This window comes from Haemaphysalis longicornis, unplaced genomic scaffold (genome assembly GCF_048455015.1).
Source record: "Haemaphysalis longicornis isolate Haplotype H1 unplaced genomic scaffold, Haemaphysalis longicornis Haplotype H1 scaffold_8, whole genome shotgun sequence".
NCBI classification, from domain to species: domain Eukaryota; kingdom Metazoa; phylum Arthropoda; class Arachnida; order Ixodida; family Ixodidae; genus Haemaphysalis; species Haemaphysalis longicornis.
The window spans coordinates 74,426,651-74,448,485 of NW_027526445.1; the positions used below are offsets into that span (position 1 = coordinate 74,426,651).

General features: G+C 48.9%; 1 protein-coding gene and 1 pseudogene across 3 annotated transcripts in view; one reads left to right on the top strand and one right to left on the bottom strand.

The window, feature by feature from the left end:
• Pli (E3 ubiquitin-protein ligase pellino) overlaps window positions 1-21,835 on the top strand; it is a 96,552-nt gene that overhangs the window by 62,137 nt on the left and 12,580 nt on the right. For all 3 annotated transcript variants that reach the window (XM_077681148.1, XM_077681150.1, XM_077681149.1), the window contains 3 exons: window positions 11,453-11,986; window positions 12,646-12,879; window positions 18,106-18,221. In XM_077681148.1, coding sequence (XP_077537274.1) covers window positions 11,453-11,986; window positions 12,646-12,879; window positions 18,106-18,221 — 884 coding nt within the window. The remainder of the gene's footprint in view (window positions 1-11,452; window positions 11,987-12,645; window positions 12,880-18,105; window positions 18,222-21,835) is intronic.
• On the bottom strand, window positions 6,073-9,339 carry LOC144149673 (uncharacterized; annotated as a pseudogene).

A 21,835-nucleotide genomic window follows, 5' to 3' on the forward strand; every position in this document is an offset into this window, starting at 1 on the left:
TAAAGAATACTTCAGCATTAAAAAACACCGGCTGACGTTAACACTGCCACCTTTTTTAACTATCGGTGCCAGCCTTTATTCTACCCAGGTGGTAAAACGGGAAGGGGAGGAGGGATGGTTTGTAGCTTGGGCTGTTGAGTTGTTGAATAACTTTGGCTCTTGATAAAATGACCACCACAAACGTGGGATTTCCACTTCGGCTTTCAGGCTCCCATGCTGTCACAGTGTCGCTCACCAAAACCGAAGGTACAAAGCTCACGGTTACAAGAAGTGTAAACTACCGCAACATTTCTACGGCTACACGGTAATCCATCTCGTATGCAGGTGCCTTTCTATTTAAAGCACACGTATCGAGGTATCCCAGCGCTAAGGCTGGCGTGGAAACCGTAGTCATTGAGACCAGTGAAGATAATTTAAAGTGGTAGAAAAGAATTCTAATATTGCTAATAGTTTTATTCCTACTGAGATCGCGCGCAGCCAGGCGCAGAGCGCTGCAAAAAGCGCTCGTGTCAATGTAGCCCTTTCCCAACCTTACAAGCATCCAATAAGTTTGCGTAGCCGTGAGTGCATTTAAGAAGAAAACAATACTAATAATAGTAGTTTTATTCGTACTCAGAACGGGTGGAGCCAAGCGCAGATCGCTGCAAAAATCGGTCATGCCATTGCAGCCGATACCCAACTTTAGACGCGTCCGACAAGTTTAACTAGTCATTACTGCATCTAAGAACCCAACACATCTGTTTAGACTTCGTTTCATCTCACATGTCTGCTCACAACGCCGCCAAAACATACAAAGCACCGAAGCAAACACGACAAAAAACAATGGGAGGGTGTGTAGTCCAATGCGCCGGCTCATTCCACTGACGAGGCGAGCGCCGAGTGGTGGCGCCACCCGTCCAGCTGCCCGGTCCCTATAGGCTGGCAGAATTTGCGCTGAACAGTCAAATTAACACGTATTTCTGAAAGCCTATTCAACAAAACATCATTGTTATCTGTAATCACAGGTTTTCGTAACTGCGCACGAAGCGTTCCTGTCTTCCTCACTATAATGTTACAAACTCAGGCGATATCTATAAAGGAAAACCGAACCTTTTTTTATTCAACTGGAGAGGGAGGGCTCGTACAGTGCTTAGTATTGAAGGAAACATAGCTGTTTCAGCTTTCAAATGAAATAAAACAACTTCAATCTGATCTTCTTAGATTTGATTTGAGGCCAGAAGGCAAGCTCGACAACACTGAGTCCCAAACTATGGGAAATTTCAGCGTCTTTTTTTTTCTAGAAGGCGACGAATGATTCAAATCTCGTGATAGAAGTTCCGTACAGAAGTTCAGAAAGTGGTATAATCTGGCCTTACAAAAATAGTGCGACTATTTGCGGTTTAGCGTGGGCTGTCAGGCGTGCCGTAGGGGGGAGGGGGGCTACGGAATCATTTAAAACCCCCAGGGATTCTTAAGCATTCAGAAATTTCGTGTCCAGGGACACTTTTTGAGTCGCTAAAATTTTTTATCATTCTTTTTCTCTAACTATTCAAGTTATACAGTTAAACCTCGATGTAACGAAGTCGGTAAAATTCGTAATTTACTTCGTTACATTGAAATTTCGCTACATTGAAATTCGCGGTTTTAATGAAGTGTTCATCCCGTGAAGCATTTCCTGCAAAAGAAAACGTGGCGCGCATACACGGCTGGCGCACTCTTTCCGTTTCTATCGGAGCTTAATCGTCTACGCGGGCATCAGAATGGACAGCATGGAGCGTTTTCTCCCCGCAAAAGCGCGCCCCCGCAAGCCACAGGCATGCTGACGCAGCCGCGGAGTCAACCCGCGCGGTGTGAGTAGCTCCAGCGACCGCTTCCGCTCGCTGAAACGCAACTCGAGGGGCAAACGAGAGGTGCATGTGAGAAAAAAAAACGGGTAACGTGGGCGAAATTTTCACTGTAAAGCGTCATACGCGCCGCTTACGAAAGCGCCCATCAAATATCCTCGGCATGCCCGAGCGCTTCGAAGCTCCCGCCATAGGGAGCGCGCCTCCCCATTGGCGAAACTGGTCAGGCTCCTCCCACTGCCGCGTGCAGCGTGAGTCGCCTCCTGGCTACGGTGGCCACCATATCCTGGCGCAGAAGCCGCCGCCGGCGCGCAAACGCGGACGCGGGTGTGAAAAAAAAGCGCGCACAAGTCTCATAAAGATTCACAAATGCTTGCTGGAACGGTGAAACTCAACAAGCATGAGCGAACTCGAACGAAGGGCACATGGCGGCCCCGCAAGAGGCGATTAGGCTTACCACCGCGGAGGATGTTTGATGGGCGCTTTCGTAAGCGGCGCGCATGACGTTTTACTGTGAAAATTTCGCCAACGTTATCCGCTTTTTTTTTTCCCGCGTGCCCCTCATTTGCCCCTCGAGTTGCGTTTCAGCGAGCGTTTGGAAGCGGTCGCTGGAGCTACCCACATAGCGCGGGTGGTCTCCGCGGCTGCGTCAGCGCGCCTGTGGCTTGCGGGGTGCGTTTTGAGTTTTTGTGGGGAGAAAACGCTCCATGCGGTTCACGCTGATGCCCGCGTAGACGATTAAGCTCCGACAGAAATAGTGCGCCAGCCCAGCCGTGTATGCACGCCACGCAGTTTGTAGGCAAGGGGCTCGCTCGCAGACCCGTGGCTCGATGCATCCGCGGCATTGGGCGGCCCGTGTTGCCGTTCGCGTTTTATTGAGTCCCCATTTCGGCGCTTGCGTCTCCCAAAATATACCTCTACAACTTAAATTTCGTGCCTAGTTCTCCATGAAACTTCGTTACATTGAAATTCCGGCAAACGGGACTTCGTTACACAGAGGGTGAAAATACATGGTGTGTATACACTTGAAGTTAAAAAAAATTCCGTGGTTCGTTACATCGAGGGTTTCGTTACATTGAAGTTCGTTACATCGAGGTTTAACTGTATACGCAAGTTGGTCCGCACTGTCTTAAAAGCACAATCCTAAAAGCTCGTGCTCTAGTTTTATTTTTTAATGCCGGTCATACAATATTCTTCTTCGAGATTTAACTGCAAATGTCCAATAATAAAAGCTTCCGAGACTACACACTGCGCTCAGTGAACTTCGGTTTCGGTTTGGTGGGAGAGGTGTGCGGAAGGGGGTTGGGTCGACGGACATCTGGGGGGGGCGGGTTACAACCCCCAAAACACCTCCCGTGGGTGCGCCACTGCTTTTAAGCATACCGTACATTGTGGCCAAAAGCTCACTGTGAAAGGGGCACTTTGGTATTGGCTGTGGAAGCCTATTGTGGGAATCGTTAAATTTAGCAGATGTCCTTTTGACACAAACACTTGTTTATTTTAAGGTCATACGGAGCTGCAATAAAGTGTGCATCTTGTTAGGCTTCCGTTTGCTCTATCTCTTCTTCTCTCTCCCTCTCCCCCTATTTTTCCTCTTGGCTTGGATTCTTTCGGTGGTGTGTTGTCAGCTAGCCGAACCAGGCTCATTGTTTCAGTTTCGGTTTCTGTTTTTCTCCATGTCTATACGCCTCGAGCGCGGCCTGTAGGGGCGCCACTGAAATCCCCCTAGCGGCCCGTTTCGAAAGCAGCCGCGGGAGTCCGCGTCCCGCTCCCCAGTGTCGCCGCTGCTTTTGCGGCACGTTCACGACCGAGATTTACCGTTTGCGGGCGTTTGAAATCCATGTTTATGTGGAGAAGTCATTCTGTTCGCAAATGAGGTGTGTTTACGAGAGTGTAAATGTTTCTGACGCGATCTTAGTGTGGTATATTCCGTCTGTATAAGCGCCAGGCGTGTGTTACAGGTCAGCGTCGCGCAACCGGCGTATGATGGAGACGATTGTAGTTGCACTAACCTGAATTTTGCTAACAGTTTCTCCATAACCACCGGTTCTTCAGATGTTCAGTCTACGGCTATACACTACGATTTAAATCGGTTTTGTGCGCTTACATAATCAGCGGAGCACTCATACCTGACAGCACGCCAGTTACGTTTGCCAATATACCTCCGATATTGATCACCACCGTTTACAAGCCGGTCTGTGTTAATTTCTGGAATATTCAACAAAAGCACGATAGACAATACATAATTATACTCGGGGATCAGCACACGACAGAGTCGTCTTGTCGTGAGGTGAGCGCCCGCAAACATTAATCTGCTAGCAGCGCGGAGACGGGCTTAGAATATAATCCGCGTCCGCGACTAAATGCTTCTTCGAAATATCGTCATATGGCGCAGGGAGCGTGCAGAATGAAGCAGAAACTGAAATCAGAGGACCTTATCACATACCACACTCTTTTAACGACACCTTTCATCGCTTGTTGAACAGCCTAGCCTGTATACTTCCAAAAATGAGTCGGCTGTACGATCAGCTGTTCGTTGCAGTATAAAAACAAGGAAAGTGAACACGAGATTTGTGTGTGTGATTACTAAAACGTAGTTGCTTGATTTCGCTCCGCATTTGTACACAGCGTCCCCCTACCCCCCCCCCCCGATGTCTCGTGAAATAGCAGTGCATTTCGCGTATAGTTGGTATAGGGAACCCTACCTGGCTTAAGTTTAGAACAAACGTCTTTAGCATGTCAGAAGCTGCACTGTTTTTTTTTTTTTTTTTTTTTCATTTCCGTTAGAGCTATTAACTTGCACAGCATTCATTTTTCCGTGGTTTCATTAACTTGCCTTGGTTCTTGCTATATGGCGTGTGTGGGCACATATTTAACGACGCACAGGCTTGGAATATACTTAACCTTTTCGCATGGTTTATATTCTTATAAAAGGCATCAGTTATTGTCGGGGATTGGGTAATCACATCCCCGAAACATATTTTTCTGCGACGTATATATTCGAAACGAAGCCGCATTCGTTGTCCACGCTGCAAAATGAAGCCAACCGCTCATTGTGCCAGTATCAGGTCTAAACGAGGCGGCAGTGGAATTCATTTGTGCCTGATGTTTTGGAGGTGACAGGGGTGATACCGTATTTACCCGATTCTAACGCGCCCCCGATTCTAACGCGCACCCGATTTTCCTGGCCGAAAAAAACGAAAAAACTTGCACCTCCGATTGTAACGCGCACGGGACTTTGTGACCCAGACAAACGAATGCGAGAGAAACGGGCGAGTTATTTCCCGAAGTAATCTCACTCGATACTCGTCGCTCTCCGATGACCACAACATCTCTTCCTCAGTGCCTTCAAGCGCGTTCGCGATGCCACACTTCTGAACGAACGTTCAACCATGGTCTATGGGATCGTGGCCCACGCCTCGCACGCCCATCCCGAGAGCTTCTCCAGAGGTGCACGCTTCAGCCGACCGCTTGTTTTGAACGCGTGGGAGCCGCTGCTGCCATTGCTGTTATCAAGCGCGCAAGTGAAACGATTTGACGATTTGTGTGAACGCCGATAGAAAAGCCTAGGCGCCTAGGCTTGCTGCTTCCGAAAAATTGTTGCTAAAAGCTTTGGCACCATCTTCAGATGGCGATGGCGATGGGTGGGATTAAATTTCCGCTGTTTCGGCAGTTTCGGTTTTGTATCCGATTCTAACGCTCATGCGATTTTTCGGCCTATTTTTTCGGAAAAAAAGTGCGCTATACAATCGGGTAAATACGGTATGTTGCTAACGTCGCCGACGCCCGGAAGAGCGGCAACGAAGCGCGCAGAACCACGTCCGCGGGTAGCTCTTGCAGGCGATCGCGTACTCTAAGAAGACCCAGCTGCTTTTTAAAAGACCTAAACGTACTCTTCGTCTAAAGACGTCACCATAACAAATTTTTTTTTAGGGCGAAGAAAGGCGAAAATAAGCGAAACAGAACTAAAACACTGCACGAGCCCCTATCAGCCACGCAGCGCAAATCCCGTCAACGCCGCGGAGAAACGGCGGCAGGCGGCGCAGCGATCGCGAAGCTCGAGGCGTATACTGTTTGTGGTGCCTAACATGGTGCCACTTTGCACTTGGAAGCACAGCCACCTCAGATGGGTACATGTTTGGTAGCTCACTGAAACTTCTTGAGCAGCACATTCATTTGGTAGGGTGCAGGATTCTCCCAAAAGTTTCTCGAGAGGTGGACATCATCAGAGTGAGCGGGGGGGCAAATCTCAAAACACAGCGGTACTGTGGAACCTCGAAACACGTAGTGTATTTTTCTGACTTATTTGTAGTTTCAGCCTCCTAGCCCACTTTTCCACTACCTTGTCATTGGGATATTCTTCAACCCCAGGTCCGTCGCATGCAATACGAATGAGTGCATCGAGCGATTCCTTGTTGAGGCAGTTTCTCAACTGTGTTTTAATTATCTTTAATGCAGAGAAGTCTCTTTGACAATCTGCAGTGTGCGGAGACAGGACCAGGTGTGCACCAGCAATGTGTGCTACAAGCAGAAACAACTCCTTCATACCCGTAGCCGCATGCCGCAACCACTCTGATTCTGCCAATTTTTGCAGCTTCCCACATTCAGGCACAAAGTTTGCAAAACTTCGCCACTATTCCATCATGTCAGAAGTGTAGGATTTGCCCAGTGTGCGGCAGAGCTTTCCCAGAGCATCTGCAGTCTCCACACCATTGCCAGACACAGCCCCTTCATAGCTGCCTCTGGCAAACAACACAGAAAGGGCTGGTTGCCAGTATGGCATCATCCTGAAAGCTCAGCTTGTCCAGGAATGTAGTTTTTGCAGCCCTTAGCCACTCTTCATATTTGTGTGGGTGTGAATGCTTTTCCATTTGCTTCAGAAAAGGCCTGAACTTGTGTCTGGACATTTTTTGGGGGCCTCCAGGGTCTTGATTCTGGGCTTAATCAGCCCTTGTAAAAGACCCACATGCAGTGACTTGGACTGAAACGCTTTGGAGAGCCTGTCAACAGATGGAAGGACTTCACGCATCGTCAATAGAGTGCCAATGCCCTTCTTGTCAGACACAAATTTATGCAAGCCTGCAGCCTTTATGTCACTCCCAGGGTTCGCACAGACCTTGAAAACCCTTGAATTTATAAGTGTCAATTTCAAGGCCTGGAAAGTCCTGGAATTTTTACATGGTCCTTGAAAACCCTTGATTTTTCTAGGGAGAACCAATGACCCTGTCTTTTCACAAGAATTTTCGGTGTTGAAAATGTAAAGAAACATTGTAACAATCGAGTTTCAGTGTATTGCATGAAATTACGAGTTTGGTGGATTGTCATTCTTACGAGGCAACATTGGGAGCAGCATTCCTCAATAGAATCCATGTCACGATACAATCCAGTGAAAGCCGGCTTCTCTTCTCTATCTTGCATATTCCATTTAGTCTGCGGACGGCCGCTCATTGCATGTTTGCTGTGCCTCATACGCTCCATCTGCGTTTGCTTTTATGTGCAAATGGTGGACGTGTACATAGTTCATCCTGCCTTGCAGCAACACTTGCTGATTTATTTTGAGCTCATACTCTTGCTGACAAAGCAGAAGATGCAGGCAACATTATGAAGTTTTGAAATCAAACAGCCTCAGCAAAACACCAAGAAAAAAAAGACCTCTAAATGCCAACTGTGGAATAAAAAATAAAGCTGGGGGTGCATTCACGAACCCGTTAGCGCCTATCTAAATGTGCACTAATGTGCTTAGGAATTGGGCAATAACGAAATTTTGCATTGTGTTGAAAAAGTTATAAATAATCCCATATAAAACAGATGGGGGCCTTGAAAATGTGTTTTCTGGTCCTTGAAAGTCCTTGAAAACCTTTGAATTTTTGCTTTTGAAGCCTGTACGAACCCTGCACTCCGCTTATCTGCTTCTCTTGACAGACTGACCAGTGGGGAGGGAAGATTGCTCCAAATGGCTGCACACGATCCTCCTACACTAAGCCAGCAAGTGGCAGATGATTCAATGATCTTTGCTCCTCCTTGTGTGTCTAGTGCTTTCTGCACAGCACTCAGTCCAGCAGTGCGGACTGGACTAGATGCGTAAAAAGTGTGCGGGTGCTGCAGCAGGTCCTTGAACGTGCCAGTGTACGGAACTCCTTTTGCAGCATGGTCTGCTGCCAGGTTGAGTTTGTTAGGTCTACAGTGTACTCCTACAGCCTGAGTGCATTGTGGAGCCGTTAGTGCCCTTTGCCTGTCTTTTAGCGGCTTCACAGCTCCCCCTTTTCTTCCTGTCATTATGGGGGCACCGTCAGTTCCAGTGCCAGGGTGGCACTCAAAGGCCAAGCCTTCCTTTACTATTGCTTGTATTCGCTGGCGAGGTGCGCATGCAGGCAACCGTGTGAGTGCGCCGTCACTCGTTATGTCAGGCTCCGTGAGATGGCGGTACTTGTTCGTGCCAAGCACATGACCGCGTTGCACGTTAAAAACTCTACCTCACTGAATGCAAAGTAATGCCTTGAGTCCAATGTGACTGCGATTAATAACATCTCTGTTGACACCACCGTTGAGAATCGGGTTGAAACGGAACAGAGAGAATCGGGTTGAAACGGAGCAGACGACGCACGCCAGTGTTTCTTTTTATTTCCGTTTGCGGGCGCAGTGGCCCAAGCTGCGCCATGTCCGTGGCGCATTGGTCATGTCTTTGGCCATTTCCAGTGTTGCCAAGCGAAGAAATTGACAGCTAAACTTTTCAACGAATACCACCTATTAAATCTTTCAGTGCTCCTGCAACACTGGCTGCATCGAGGGAAATGGCTCTTTCTTCATCCAACTGTTGGTGTAGGCTGCCCCGCACATCAGTCATTGCCAGGAACTTCACCTGCAAGTTTCCATCGGAAATGTAGCGGCAGTGGATGACCAACTGCTCTACTGTAGTGCAGTCGGTTGTTTCGTCGAACATTAGAGCGTAATGTTCGCTTTGTTCGAGCTCGTGCAAAATCTTGTCCTCAATGGCGCTCGACAGGCAGGTCACCATCTCTTTGATAGCTGCTGGCTGCAATAGGTCACGTTCTTTCCTTCTGCGATTTGTTCTTTTACGTTCAGCGCCAGAAACGTCAGCAAGTCCTGAAGCGGCTCGTAGTTTGTCGTGTGTGCTATCCTACATTTGCATAGGTAGTGCAGGCTGGTGAATGCTTTTTGAATTGCGTCACGGGAGTCTGGAGATTGCAGAGCTTCCAGAGGCGATGCAGCATCGTTGCTAGGCTCCTCCAGCGCTACTGTGTTGTGGTACAAGTAGCGATTTTCATGTTTGCGAACGCTTTCAGCCGAATCCTTTTACAGGGTTTTTTGTTCCACATGGACTTGTCAAATGGTCTTTTTTCATACTTTTTACGACGCTTGAAAAGAATCCCACTGTTGATGTCATAGAAGGAGCCACGGATGATCGCGGAGCCATGATTTGTTGAAACGTGATGCGGGCTTGCTGCCATCACCAGCTTCCATATGGCTGGAAGTAACATCGCACGGCGTCCCGAAGTGGTAGGGTCGTTTCAACGATGACGTGGCGGTAATGTCAGCTGATTTACGCCGGGTGTTGCAGCATGCTGCTGTGCTTCTTCGTTGGTTGACGCTTCAACATTTAGAGATGTGTTGGTGACATTTGCCGCACTCGAATGGCTGCCACGGCAGACTGTCCCACCTGGTCAACAGACTTCGGCGCTTTTTCTGCAACTTTTGTTGGAAAAGGACAGCAGAGACGGCTGCAGCGGCTTTTTCTTGGCTGACATTTTCTCTGATCGGTGCCTCAGTGCTTGGGTTGACTTCGAGACGGTACGTTATGGCGTAACCAAGCTGGGCTGCCTCGATGCACGCCCGCTAAATCCAGTGGCGTAGTAGCGCCACGCCACTGTGAAAAAGTGAAGTCGATGAGGCGCATGTGTACGGATGTGGTTGCACGCGGACCCGTCGCAGAGCGGTTGTGTCTGATTTTGGTGCGCTGTTTCACCAAGCGCAGAGGTTTGAAGTATTCTGAATTGCCAAAAAGCCGCATTGGAAGACCCAGACATGGTTTAGTTGGGTGATGGGCGGGTTGTCACAGATGTGGGCGGGCAGCCCATGGTGGGCGGTAAAACCACCGCCGCCCACCATGGGGAGAACCCTGTTCTCGCGGCAATGAAATTCCTGCAAAAGTGAGTTTTTTTGGCTTTCCCCGGCGGATTCGTTATTGTGGGGTTTGACTGTATAAGGAAAGGCGGCAGCTTATTCCCATCTGCCGTGCATGCCACCATCACTGTGACCCTGGTCTTTTCATTGCCAGTTGTGCAAACGCGTACCTCTTTGGTACCTCTTTGCAGTACCTCTTTGGTACCGCATTCATCATCAGCCAGAATGTCCAGAAAGATTGGAGTCTCATCCGCATTTGCAATCTGGCCTGTGGAGTACTTGCATTCGCTTCTTATCTTAAGGGTGTAGTGCCGAAACGCGACCAATTTTACTTCGTACTCGGCAGGGAACTTCTAGGACATTGACGTCTTTCGGTGAAGGAGAATCGCGTGCGACGCATGTACTTTTGTACCCAAGAGTGGCTGGCCTTGAAGTTGCCACAAGGCACACCAACATCACATGAAAGCTTTCTGCCTTTAAGTTGCACAAGCTCAATGTTTACAGGCAAAAACTGTCCGCAAAGTTCGTGGAAGAATTCTGCCAGGTCATTTTCAAGCTTAGGGTAGCGGCCATTCTGGGTCCACGGAACGCCTTGCAAGTTAGTCCGGCTTGAAAGATGCAATCATGGCACTTCCTCCAACCTTGAATGGTTGACTCGCTTAGTCCGAGATGCCTAGCTGCACTTGAATTTCCCCGTTCTTCGCACAGCAGGATCGCCTGTTTTTAAATGCGGCGTTGTACTGATTTCGCCTGTTCATTGCAGTGGCTCAGAAAGCAGAAGGAAGCAAGTACGAACAAAACAAAGCACAATGAAGAGCCACTACTGCGCCGCGTGCATCATAGCGCTCGCCTCTGGATCAGACCACTGGTCATGTGACCAATATTGGCATAGCCAACGGCGTTATCAGGAGATGCCGGCACTGAAGCTGCCGCCGAAAGTGCTGAGCTCTTGGCGCCAAAAATCCGAAGGTAGGGCAGTGGTTTCATAGCTTGCGTTCCAGGCATAACAGTTTAAGGCGCGTTCCAGTGATGAAGGTATGTATTTGAAGAAAAAAAGGCGAGAAGGACAGCTCACGCTGTGTTTGAGCCCAAATGTAACGCGAGGCGCGTTTTGGGGGTACAAGTCACGGGGAAAAGCTCGCGTTTTATTCATGCGAATACGGTACTTTTCAGGCTGATAAGTTTGTGAAAAGGTGCCCCTTCAGCATAAGTTTGGTTGTTGTAATGCACCAAGTCTCTGAAAACTGTTAGAAGGCAAAAAAAGAATGCTTATGTGAGGTTTGTGAATACAGGATAAGTTATTCAAATAATTAAAAAAACAGTAGTGGCCCCAGCATGCTTCCCTGAGGTACCCCGCAGGTGACGGGAAGCACACTTTATGTGCGGTTTGTTATTTCTATGGGCTGTTTTCTGTTTCCAAGATAAGCAGTTATCCTCCGAGTAATGTTGTCTAAATCTCTTTTCCTCCTTCTGTTCTCCCCTCACAGATTGGCCGCTCCTCGGAGACCCCCATCGACTTTGTGGTGATGGACACAGTGGCTGGTGCGGAGCGGGCCGCCCTGGCCGCCGCAGGTGGGGGTGGGGGCATGGGCGCAGCGGGGGCCGGGGGCTGCCCGAGGGTGTCGCAGAGCACCATCTCGCGCTTTGCCTGCCGCATCCTGGTGGAGCGCAACCGGTCGCACCGCTCGTCCGTCTTTGCGGCGGGCTTCGACTCCTCGCGCAACATCTTCCTTGGCGAGAAGGCGACCAAGTGGCAGCACGAGGGCGAGATCGATGGCCTGACGACCAACGGGGTGCTGCTGATGCACCCGCAGGGCGCCTTCTGCGGGGGCGCCACGCCGGGCATCTGGCGCGAGGTGTCGGTCGGGGGCAACGTGTACGCCATCCGGGAGTCCCGGTCGGCCCCCAAGAAGGGTGTGCGCGTCGAGGGCGAGACCAACGTGCTGCGGGACGGCTCGCTCATCGACCTCTGCGGGGCCACACTCCTCTTCCGGTCGGCCGAGGGGCTCCTCAAGTCGCCCGTGGGTACCCCTTTGAACCCCTTCTTGCCCGTTCTGCCTGCCTCGTCTAGAGCCTGCTTTTGCTTAGTCTTCTGGTTCCGTTTCCCTGTGGGGCTGCCAAGTCTGCAAGGACAGTTGGTGTGGGCCCAACATGAGTTACTCAATATGCACCAGTCATGAAAACTCCCCATAGGCGCCTTGTACTAAAAACAGTTCTTGGTTGGCCTCCCATTCTGGGGGCAAACATGGGCACGCTTGGGGCAAGCTGAACAGCCTGTCACTGTTGGCAGGCTAGTCAACTTGCTTGCGGCTGCTGCTGTAAGTCATGAACGAAAATAACTGTGGGAACATAAGTAAACATTACCTAATTTAGGTTTTTTAATTTGAAACGAAAGTTTCATTTTATGTATTTCAGTTTTTGTCCCCTAGGTGCACTTGCCCCTCAACTTCAACTTGATCGTGCTGCCCAGATTCTGATTTGTGGTTTCGCAACGGGTGTATACTAATCGTGGGCCCAACAGTGTCAGGGAGTTCTTTGCCAACTGCATGCCAACCCAACCTGGAGCAGTAAGGGATGTGCTGAAGATGGAACCGTAGATCAGTGACATGGTGGTTCTTTTCGCACTCCTTCTCTCACCTATCAATGTCCTCACTGCTCCCCCCACATCCTCTACGTCCAGACGAAGGCCCACCTGGAGGCCCGGGTGGAGGAGCTGAACGCGGGCCGCCCCCAGTGCCCCGTGGGCCTGAACACGCTGGTGATAGCCAGCCGGGCCACCCTGAGCCAGGGGGACAAGCAGCCCTACGTGTACCTGCACTGCGGCCACGTCCAGGGCCTGCACCACTGGGGCGTGCCCCCGCCGGACGAGGAGGGGGGCGAGGCCAACAACCGGACCTGCCCCATGTGCCTCAAGGTGCGTAGTTAGTCCTCAGTGCTCGCAGACAGGGGCACGGAGTTTCAGGGAAATGTGGTGTGCCTCAAAATGCACTGCTGTCCTTGCCGCTTCTGTAGTGTGTGTGCATTTTGTTCCCCTTAGTTCTTCATATCCAACAGAGAAGGCACAAAGTCGTAGGGAACTGTGGTGTACCTCAGGTTGCACACCTATTTCCACCATTATTATTTTTTTCCACCCTTCTGCACATGTTGGTGTTCAACTTGGGAACTAGCTGCCCCATGTGCCTCAAGGTGTGGGCATTGTGTACTCCCCCTGTTCGTTGTATACATTGAATGTGGCACAGAGTTGTTTTAGGAACTTGGAAAGGGGGAGTGCCTCAAAGTGCACCCCTGTGCTCGCTGCTTTTTTTATTATTATCCTTGCATGTTGGCTGCATAACTGGTGGTGTTAGTGTGGAGAAACATGGGTGCTTTCAAAATAATGCTTGACGTGTCTACTCTCTACAATTATTGCAACAGATGGTTCACTGGGTAATAATGACATTGTGAGCAAACAAAAGTTCCCAGCAGTGGATGGGCTGTTTAAGAGGGGCTGCTGTGGAGTAACAGTTTGTATGGCTTTTATTCCTTAACCCTTTCGTTGTCACTGACATACCGGTACATTTTTGCACGTCCCCTCCGTAGTGTCACTGACGTACTGGTACGTTCTTCATTGTGCGTTGAAAAATTCGTGCCGTACCACGGAGAGAGCACGCCTCGACTGTTCGTGCCATCTGTCACATCTTTCTAGTAACTCGTATTTTCACTCGTTAGCTCTCTGCGTTGGTATAGTGAAGAGTACGGAGCAACCGCACCCGCCTTTCGTTGCTGGGGGGCTTGGTCGCACCACGAACTGTATTCTGTCGGGATGAGTGACCATGCGGCACACGTGCGATTACGGGTGCAAGGGTTGTTGTGCCATCTCTAATCGATTTTTAGGTTTCTTTTTTGTTCTGTTCCTGCATCTTCTACGGCGTGCCAGGTTACGTTAGCGCGCCGTTGGCTCTCCAATAGACCGAAACATGACTCAGTCACGGCTTTCGCTCACTCATTTCTGTGCGTTGTGCAAGTGCTGAAAGGGCTGCCTCCATGTGTGCGGTTACTTTTGGATGGCTGACCGTGCGGGGCCTTCGACTGCGGACAGGAGCGGTGGTTCTTCGATTCCGATTCGAATACGAGCCGAGCTCGGATTCGCACTCTGAGAGTTTCTCATCCGAGGAAGGGGTGCGAGTTCTACAGTGTCAGATTCTGATGTTGAAACAGTGGTGTCATCTTCCCAAAGACTTGCATGGCAAAAAATATCTGGCAGAAAGGCGATTTCTCACCCACGCCCCTTCCTTTCGACGTGTTACGTTCCGGACGCTACCATAGTCAAATAAATCACAGTGTTCCTGCTCTCATATTTCGGAAACCAAGCCAACACTGGGGGGTGCGTCACGGCCGGAAATACCTGACAGTCTAAGGGTTAAACAGGTCATGAAGACACAATGCAAATTTCATTGATTCGAAAGATTGCCTCGCCAGAATAACACTGACACCACTTTTAACCCAAACTTCACTCAAATAAACTATATAATGCAGAAAACAGAATAGGCATGCGACACCCTAGCTACCGTATTTATTCGAAAATAGGTCGAGCACGAATATAGGTCAACCCCCTAAAAATTGAAGTCGCCGAAAAAAAAAATATATATTCGATTATAGGTCGACCCATACTTTTAAGAAAAAAACTTTAGGAAACTTTTTAAAACTCCCATTTATTTACAACGCGGTCACCTCACTGGTCGGAGCCACACACTGCGTCGTCGTCGGAACTTGCGCCGCATGCGCCGCAGTTCATTACCCACCCCCACCCCCGACTGGCTTTGAAGGCTGAACGGCCGATCCCGCCTCGCAGCGCTAACTGTTGAGCTTTGGTCTGAATATCTTCGCAGGACACTCGGTGTCCTTTCCCACGCTCCTCTTCCACGTGCAGCCGGAGTTCTTTCTCGAGAGCATCGTGCCTCCCACCACGAAACGCACGACGCAGTCCCCTACAAGCAAAAAGTTCGTCCCGCTGTTTCCGCCATCCCCTGATCAGCTTTTCATTAACGACTAACTCTCGCTGAGCGGCGCAGTTGTTCAAGTTCTCAGCAAACAGGATCACCCGGCGCTTAAAGTCCGACGTGACATCGCGAAATGCGCACGAGAAAAACGTTGTGTGTGGAAATCACAACGAAGCAAACTCAAAGAAAGCGCATGAAACGGAGAACGGGAGATAGTAGAGATAGCGAGCGAAGCAGGCAATGCCGTTCTGTTCACGAGGCGGCTACGCTAGGTGGCGAAAGTCACCTTTACCCCCACCTCGCGCTAGCCGCTACCGCGGCTCCGAAGTCACCAAGCCAAGCCAATCTGGCTCTCTAGCCAGTATGTAAGCTCGCTCGTGCGGTTCGGCCGCAAGTAATGCGCGATAGCCAGCAGTGACTGTGGGTGGTTTTCTTACGCTGATTGTTTTGTTATTTTTTCCTTTATTTTCTTGCCTGTCTTTGTTCTAGATGCTCCGCGCTGCTGCCTCAAATTGAGGAGCGCCGGGAGCGACGGAGAAACGGATCGCTCGGTGCGGTCGCCATTTTTGATCACGAGTATAGGTCGAGGTTCTTCGGTCACGATTATAGGTCGACCCTCAATTTTTAAGCACATTTTCGGAAAAAAAAGGTCGACCTATATTCGAATAAATACGGTAGTTTTTCTAGTTAAACCTATGACTTATTGTGGGCAGCTCATTGCGATCATCTGAAGCCGACAAATGAAAGGCAAATTAAACAGGGATCATAAGCTTGCAGAACGAGGTATTTGTGCTTAAATGTAGTGCGCATTCTGTTTATAGCAGTTATAATGGTGGGGTAAACGGTGGAAGTTATGAACGAGCACGGAAATGTGGAAGCAGCAGTGTGTGTGGTGCGCACTATGCTGGTTGAAGCTGCATAGCTGTTGGGCACGTTGGGTTGGGCTTGTCTGACGCGACACTGGCCGAATGGCATAAGCGATGTCACAATTTACGTGACCCTGTTTGTTGAGCATACCCAATCTTCCGCAAACGATTACTGTCAATGGTTAAAAAAGTAAGCGAGGAACAAATCCGATCAAAAACAAAGCAAGTGCCGACAGCGGTCTATGAGTAGCATTGTTATGCCAGTTGGGGAGATCGAGGTAAACAAGGCACTGAAGCCCACACTTTGCCTTTTGCAGCAGCTTTAGTCAGCAGACTAGCATCAATTTTAAGTGCCTTCCCCGATTGTGTCATCACTGATGGCATGGAGCACAGAGTGGGAGAATCAAAGTTGAGACCTAAATTGTTTTAATTCTCAGGGAATAAAGCATCATTTGCTGTCGGACAAGCGCTGGGGCCACTACAAAACGCCAATTCTTTCGAATAAAACATACTTGTATTTTGTCTTCATGGCTTCTTTGGTCTAGCATGATCTTGCCAAGTCCAAGAGTCATAGTAACTATACCCACACGAAGAGCAATACTTGGCCCGGTTTGCTTATGCCCCTAAGAGGTACACACGCACAGGGACGTCCACTACAGGGGGGACTGTCCCCTCAGCAGTGCGGTACGAAGCTGGTGCGTGTTCAGCTGAAATCCAAGATGTACGAAAAGTGGCATGAGAGGTGGGCATGGAAACTTAGTGTTGTGGCTGGTTTCTTTATTGAGAGTTGAGAATGCTCAATGTATACTCTGCTACATGGGAAGAGGCGTACAAGAACCGACCCCCGTCATGTGGTAGCATGGTGGCAGAGTGGCCTTTGTTTCAATGATGCAGAGCCAAGAGGCAAACTTAACTTGTTTTATGGCAAGTAGAGAAGGGTGGTGATACAGATAGCAGCTCACTGCTGTGCCTAGAACATGACGACTCGAACAGGTTGAGAAACGCTCTCCACGAGAGGCCAGGACGGAGGAGTACTCAGCGTTCGCAGTAGGCAAGTATTTACGCACAGGACTCTCCTCCGTCAACAAGCGTTCAGCCTGTTGCGCAGGACACTGAAAAGTACAAATGCACGAAACACCTTCCACAGGTCTTGCGACGGTTTAAGAAGCCAGTGAACGCTGTGCCAGAGTGAGGGGGGAGAAAGGGGGGAGTCCACCAGACAACCGTCGCCTGCGAAGGCGCGTTCGAACTTGCGGCGCTGCTGCCCGTGCACGGCAGTTAGTCTCCAGTATTGGATGAGCTGGCTTCACCGCCACACGTGGAACTTCCCCGCAGGGCACAAAACTTCACCAGTGTATAACACGCGCACAGGGTAGCGCTTGAATACCTCGTGCCGATTGGGAACAACTCCCCAGTTGTTCTGATCCGTTTACATTGCTCAAGGAAAATGCCCTTCAGGCATAGGCTTTCCATCTGGGCATTGTCCTTGCACATTGTGTTAGCTGAGAAGCATTTGCAGAGAAGATTGGGATCCTGTGTAAACTAGGGGGTGCAGACTGGTCTCGGAGCTATGTTTTTTTTTCCCTGAACCAATTTAATGAAACTGCGCAGCGTTATGGAGTTTTTTGTGCTGATTTGAAATCTGCAAGTTGATTAATTGCGATTATTTTGGGTCATAATATCAAAATAGGCACTCCATACGCAATGGGAATTGCCCTGTGGGTAGGCAAGCAAATGACTAAAGGATACAATGTTGGAAGAACTTTTTCGATGTAGCTGTTTTTGGTCGTTTCACAACACACTTAACTTCACTCCAGCCATGCTCTGCCAGAAATGGTTCACAGGTGGTGTCAATTGAACACTATAATTTTCCAAAGCCTCCATTTGAAAAATTTGTTTCCCGCCTTGCATTCTCCATGCTTTTTCACTGCTTTCAGGTGCTGCCTCCGTTCTTTACAGCATGCTCAATCCTCTCCACATTATACTTCTATATCTCAGCCATCTGCTTCTCTCCACTACAATGTTGTGCTCATTCGTTCAGCGATAGAGTGAATGTCTCGTGATGCTCAACCTCCCAGGCAGCTGCAAAGTGAAGCACGGCAGTGCTAGTGCTATTTAGCTTACCTTGTTTAGCGCACTAATTGGTCTGAAGAGGTGCTGTTGGATAACTCTCAAACCGGAAAAAATCCAGAAATGGTGTGCATGCTTCTCTTGTGCTGGCCTGTGATGAAAGTGGCACGTATTTTGTGTGTTTACGTCTCCCCTCACCCCCTTTCTCTTCTTTTCCCATTGCAGAAGGGCCCCGTGGTGAAGCTCTGCATGGGCATCGAGCCGGCCTTCTACGTGGACAATGACCCCCCCAACCACGCCTTCAACCCCTGCGGACACATGGCTTCCGAAAAGACCGTCAAGTGAGTGGCGGGGCAGTGGGGATACGCAGTTGGGCACCTGGGGAAGGGGGGGGGGGGGGGATGAGACGTCACATACTGTGGTGGGGGAGATGTTGTGGTGGGGGAGAACGAAAATGGGGCGGATTCTGCACACCGGAGTGGATTTGGTTGGTCAGGAAGTCATGGGATATGGAACAGCTGGAAAGCGCACTTGGGTGAGGGGGACCTTTAGAATGCCATAAGCTTTGCGTGGAAGGATGATGGCAGTGATGGTGAAGCATGCATTTGTTTCGAAGGACACCTGGATGGGAGAAACAAAGGCACAGGCAAGGGGCGTAATTCCTGGCTTCCAACCACTGTACTTACTGTGATGATGCACAATGCATATGTAAGAAAATGGTAAATGTAACTTATAGGACTTGTGTAGACCATTACATTGTGTAGAACAGAGAAAAGGGCACGGGAAAACCTCATCAGTGGTTTGGATACGTGCCTCTGTAAAATATTTTTTCTGTAAATTTTTTCTAGTGTTTAAATTGCAGCTTTCATATTATTGCCAGAGAGACATTTTTTTCTTCCAGTTTTCAACACTGTTGATTGCCTTTCATGTAGCCTCATTACTGATTTTATTAACGTGTGCTGTGCAAGAACAAAGGGTCTTTCACTATGGAGATTTTAATTGAACACATCTTGCAATAGTGCGTTACGCTCATTATGAACCGCTTGTACAAATAAGTGCCTAAGCTGCAATAAAAAGAACGAATTCCACAAATATAACTAAATAGTAATGCTTAGTACCTCTCCATTCAGGGTGCCTTTAAACGCTATGGGGTGTCTTTAAAAAAATTAAGCGTGCTTATCATAAATTAGGATAGACAGTCGCACTTCACATATAGTTTGACAAGTGGCATACGTGCCATGTTTTCTAGCAAATGAGAAGTATGACGGCAGAAAGCTGTGAAAGTATATAGTGCCAACCTCTAAAATCCTCAAAATGAACAAAGTTCATTTACAAGTCTGGAGCATGTTTATTAATCAGGATGCAGTCAAACATGCTCAAAGGTGCATCGAGCCAGCAAGCAAAATGTTAAGGGACCGTATGTGGTCTCTAGAACTCTACCGTGCTGTAATTCATTCCTTCCTGGTCCTTCGAAGCTCAGAAAAGATTGACAGTCCGCCATTTAACCACCTTGTCAATGGCGTCTTTTTTTTTTTTTTTTTTTTTTCCTCCCCTTCTCGAGGCAAGCACAGCATAGCACACAAATGAAAAACACTGACTTGCCCTTTGTTGTTTCTGAAGTTGGAATTGTGCACAGAAACTACTTTCAAACGTAAGGTCAGCTGCCAAATATTTGTGTATGCAAGGCATACCTTGGCATTGTAAAAAGTGTCTCTCCCATAACAGAGAGATTGGACACAAAGTAAATGCGTATAGGCAAGGCTTTTTCTCCAATCTGCAGGCACTAGTTACTCAACTCAGTCACGTGCAAATGGTTTAGTTTCTTTCTAAACGGCTGCCCATGCGTCGGCAGCAAAACACAGGTCTTCGTTCCAGGCCTGCTTGCTCAGGTTGCCTGTCGGATTTCACTCGTCCTTCTGATTAGTGCAGCTCATCCACTGCGAAGTTGAGCCTTGATTGGGTGAACATCAGCCTGCTGCAGCAGCACGCTAGTGCAATGGCCGGCATATACAGTCGAACCCAACTATATCAGACCTATTTACATCCAATCATCCTTTATGTTCAACTATTTCTGGACGCGGCACATTTACAGTGAGAATATATAGCAAGAACTACGCTTATATCGGACAAAAAATACCAGCGGCAGCCGATATATCGAACACTGAATGCTGCAGAAGTGGCCCCCAAGTTGGCTTTCCCTCGGGTTGGAGAAAAAAATTCCGCCAGCACACCCCTCAAGCGGTTTAGCCCAGCTGCTTATGGGAAGCGGGTGGCTCTTTCCCCACCCTCACCTTACTCTCCCTTTCGTGACTGTGCCATCGCATTGTGTAGGGCGAGCCACCAATACCGCCCTTCTTGCAAAAAATGATCCCAGCCCGCCAGCACGCTTTTTTCCTTTCTTTCTTTCTTTTTTTTTTTTGTTCGTTGTGTTTGCGTTACAACTCTTTGCACTTTGTGGGCTTTTCCGGAAGTGTAGCTGTGGTGGTCAGTGCTATCGTCACTAAATAAAGGCTTATTAAGTGGATCTAGCTAGCCTGAAGCGTTCACATTTTCCTTTGATTGTGAAGCTGGCAATGATTGTAAAGCAAGTCTAACTTGGTGAGAAGTCAGACGTCCCTCCCGTCACGCACGACATTCCCGAAAACGTTTTGTTGAAGTAGGTTCTGGGTAGATGTTGCTAAAGAAACTGCCCGAAATTGCTTCAAATCTGCCAGCTTGCGTGTGCTGGCGATGACTGAAAATCCCGATTAGTGCAACGAAGCCACCTCTGGTGTAGCCAAAGTGGGGAGCGAGCTGTCAGAATTTCTGGATGCTGTTGCTCGATCAATTGTCGGTGAGTGTGTGAGTGTGAATGGTAATGTAATGTCACGACCACGGGAAAGTTTGGAGCACTACATTGCCAACATCATACCGAGTGCAAGTGAAAGCGGGTGCAATGAGAGAAGCGATGGCGAGCCTCTGCCGATAAGCTCTGAAGTTATTGGTGCACTTGCACTAGTCCGTTGCTTCTTGCAGCTTCAGTTTGTCGACTGTCGCAACCCCATGATGGGCAAAGACAAAGCTGTGTTCAGCTTTGCACGCACTGAATCCACTGTTCAATACAAGAAATGCAAGCAAACACCTTGGTTTACGGAATGCTGCCATGGGTTCACATAAACACTACCATTTACTGGACACGAAGCAAGGCCTGGTATCTGATCTCTTTCGACTCTGTACGGGAGGCTTAACCTTTGACCGGTGAATGTCGATAACTCCGCTTTTTGTGAACATCGATATATAGAATAAGAAATGCGTTCCTAGTTCAGAGGAGGTTCTAGTGCATGGGAGAATGCCTGAGATAGTAGAAAGGGCACTTGGCAGGGGACTTCCACAGCGGCCTGTAGGCAGATTAGGGAGGCGCCGTAATTATGTGAAGTGGTGTTACATCCGCTCCAAATGGCCTTTGTGGCTGCTGCAAGCCTGTTACAAAATGAACTTTTGCCCACTGCCACAGCTGCTTCCGAACCCATGTACCCTGTTCCACCCCTGAAGACGGAATAAACATTTAAGGGGGGACGCGGCTTTCAACTTCGGAAAAATGACCAAAACATCGTTTTTTTGAAACCCGCATATTCAGCTTCTATGTTTCCTATTCTATGCGTCTGCAAAGTTTTTACGCTGAAAAGGGTCGCAAAGTGGCATAAAAAAATACTTTTGTCAGGCGCGGTGACAAACTATCAGCGCAAAAGGGCGAAAAAACGGCAATTTTCGGAGCGCTCTATCTCCGCAACGGTGCCACCGGGCGCGGCCATTTTGATATGGTTAGATCGGCCGAGCGATCGTCTTTCCGGTTCCGCTCGTCTCTTTTATCTTCGTTCATTCACAAACGCACAAACGGCAGAAAAGAAACGACGCACAAACGAAGCTAGAAATAGATGCTGAAGCGCTATTGGTCCTCCGGTCGGGGCACAGAACA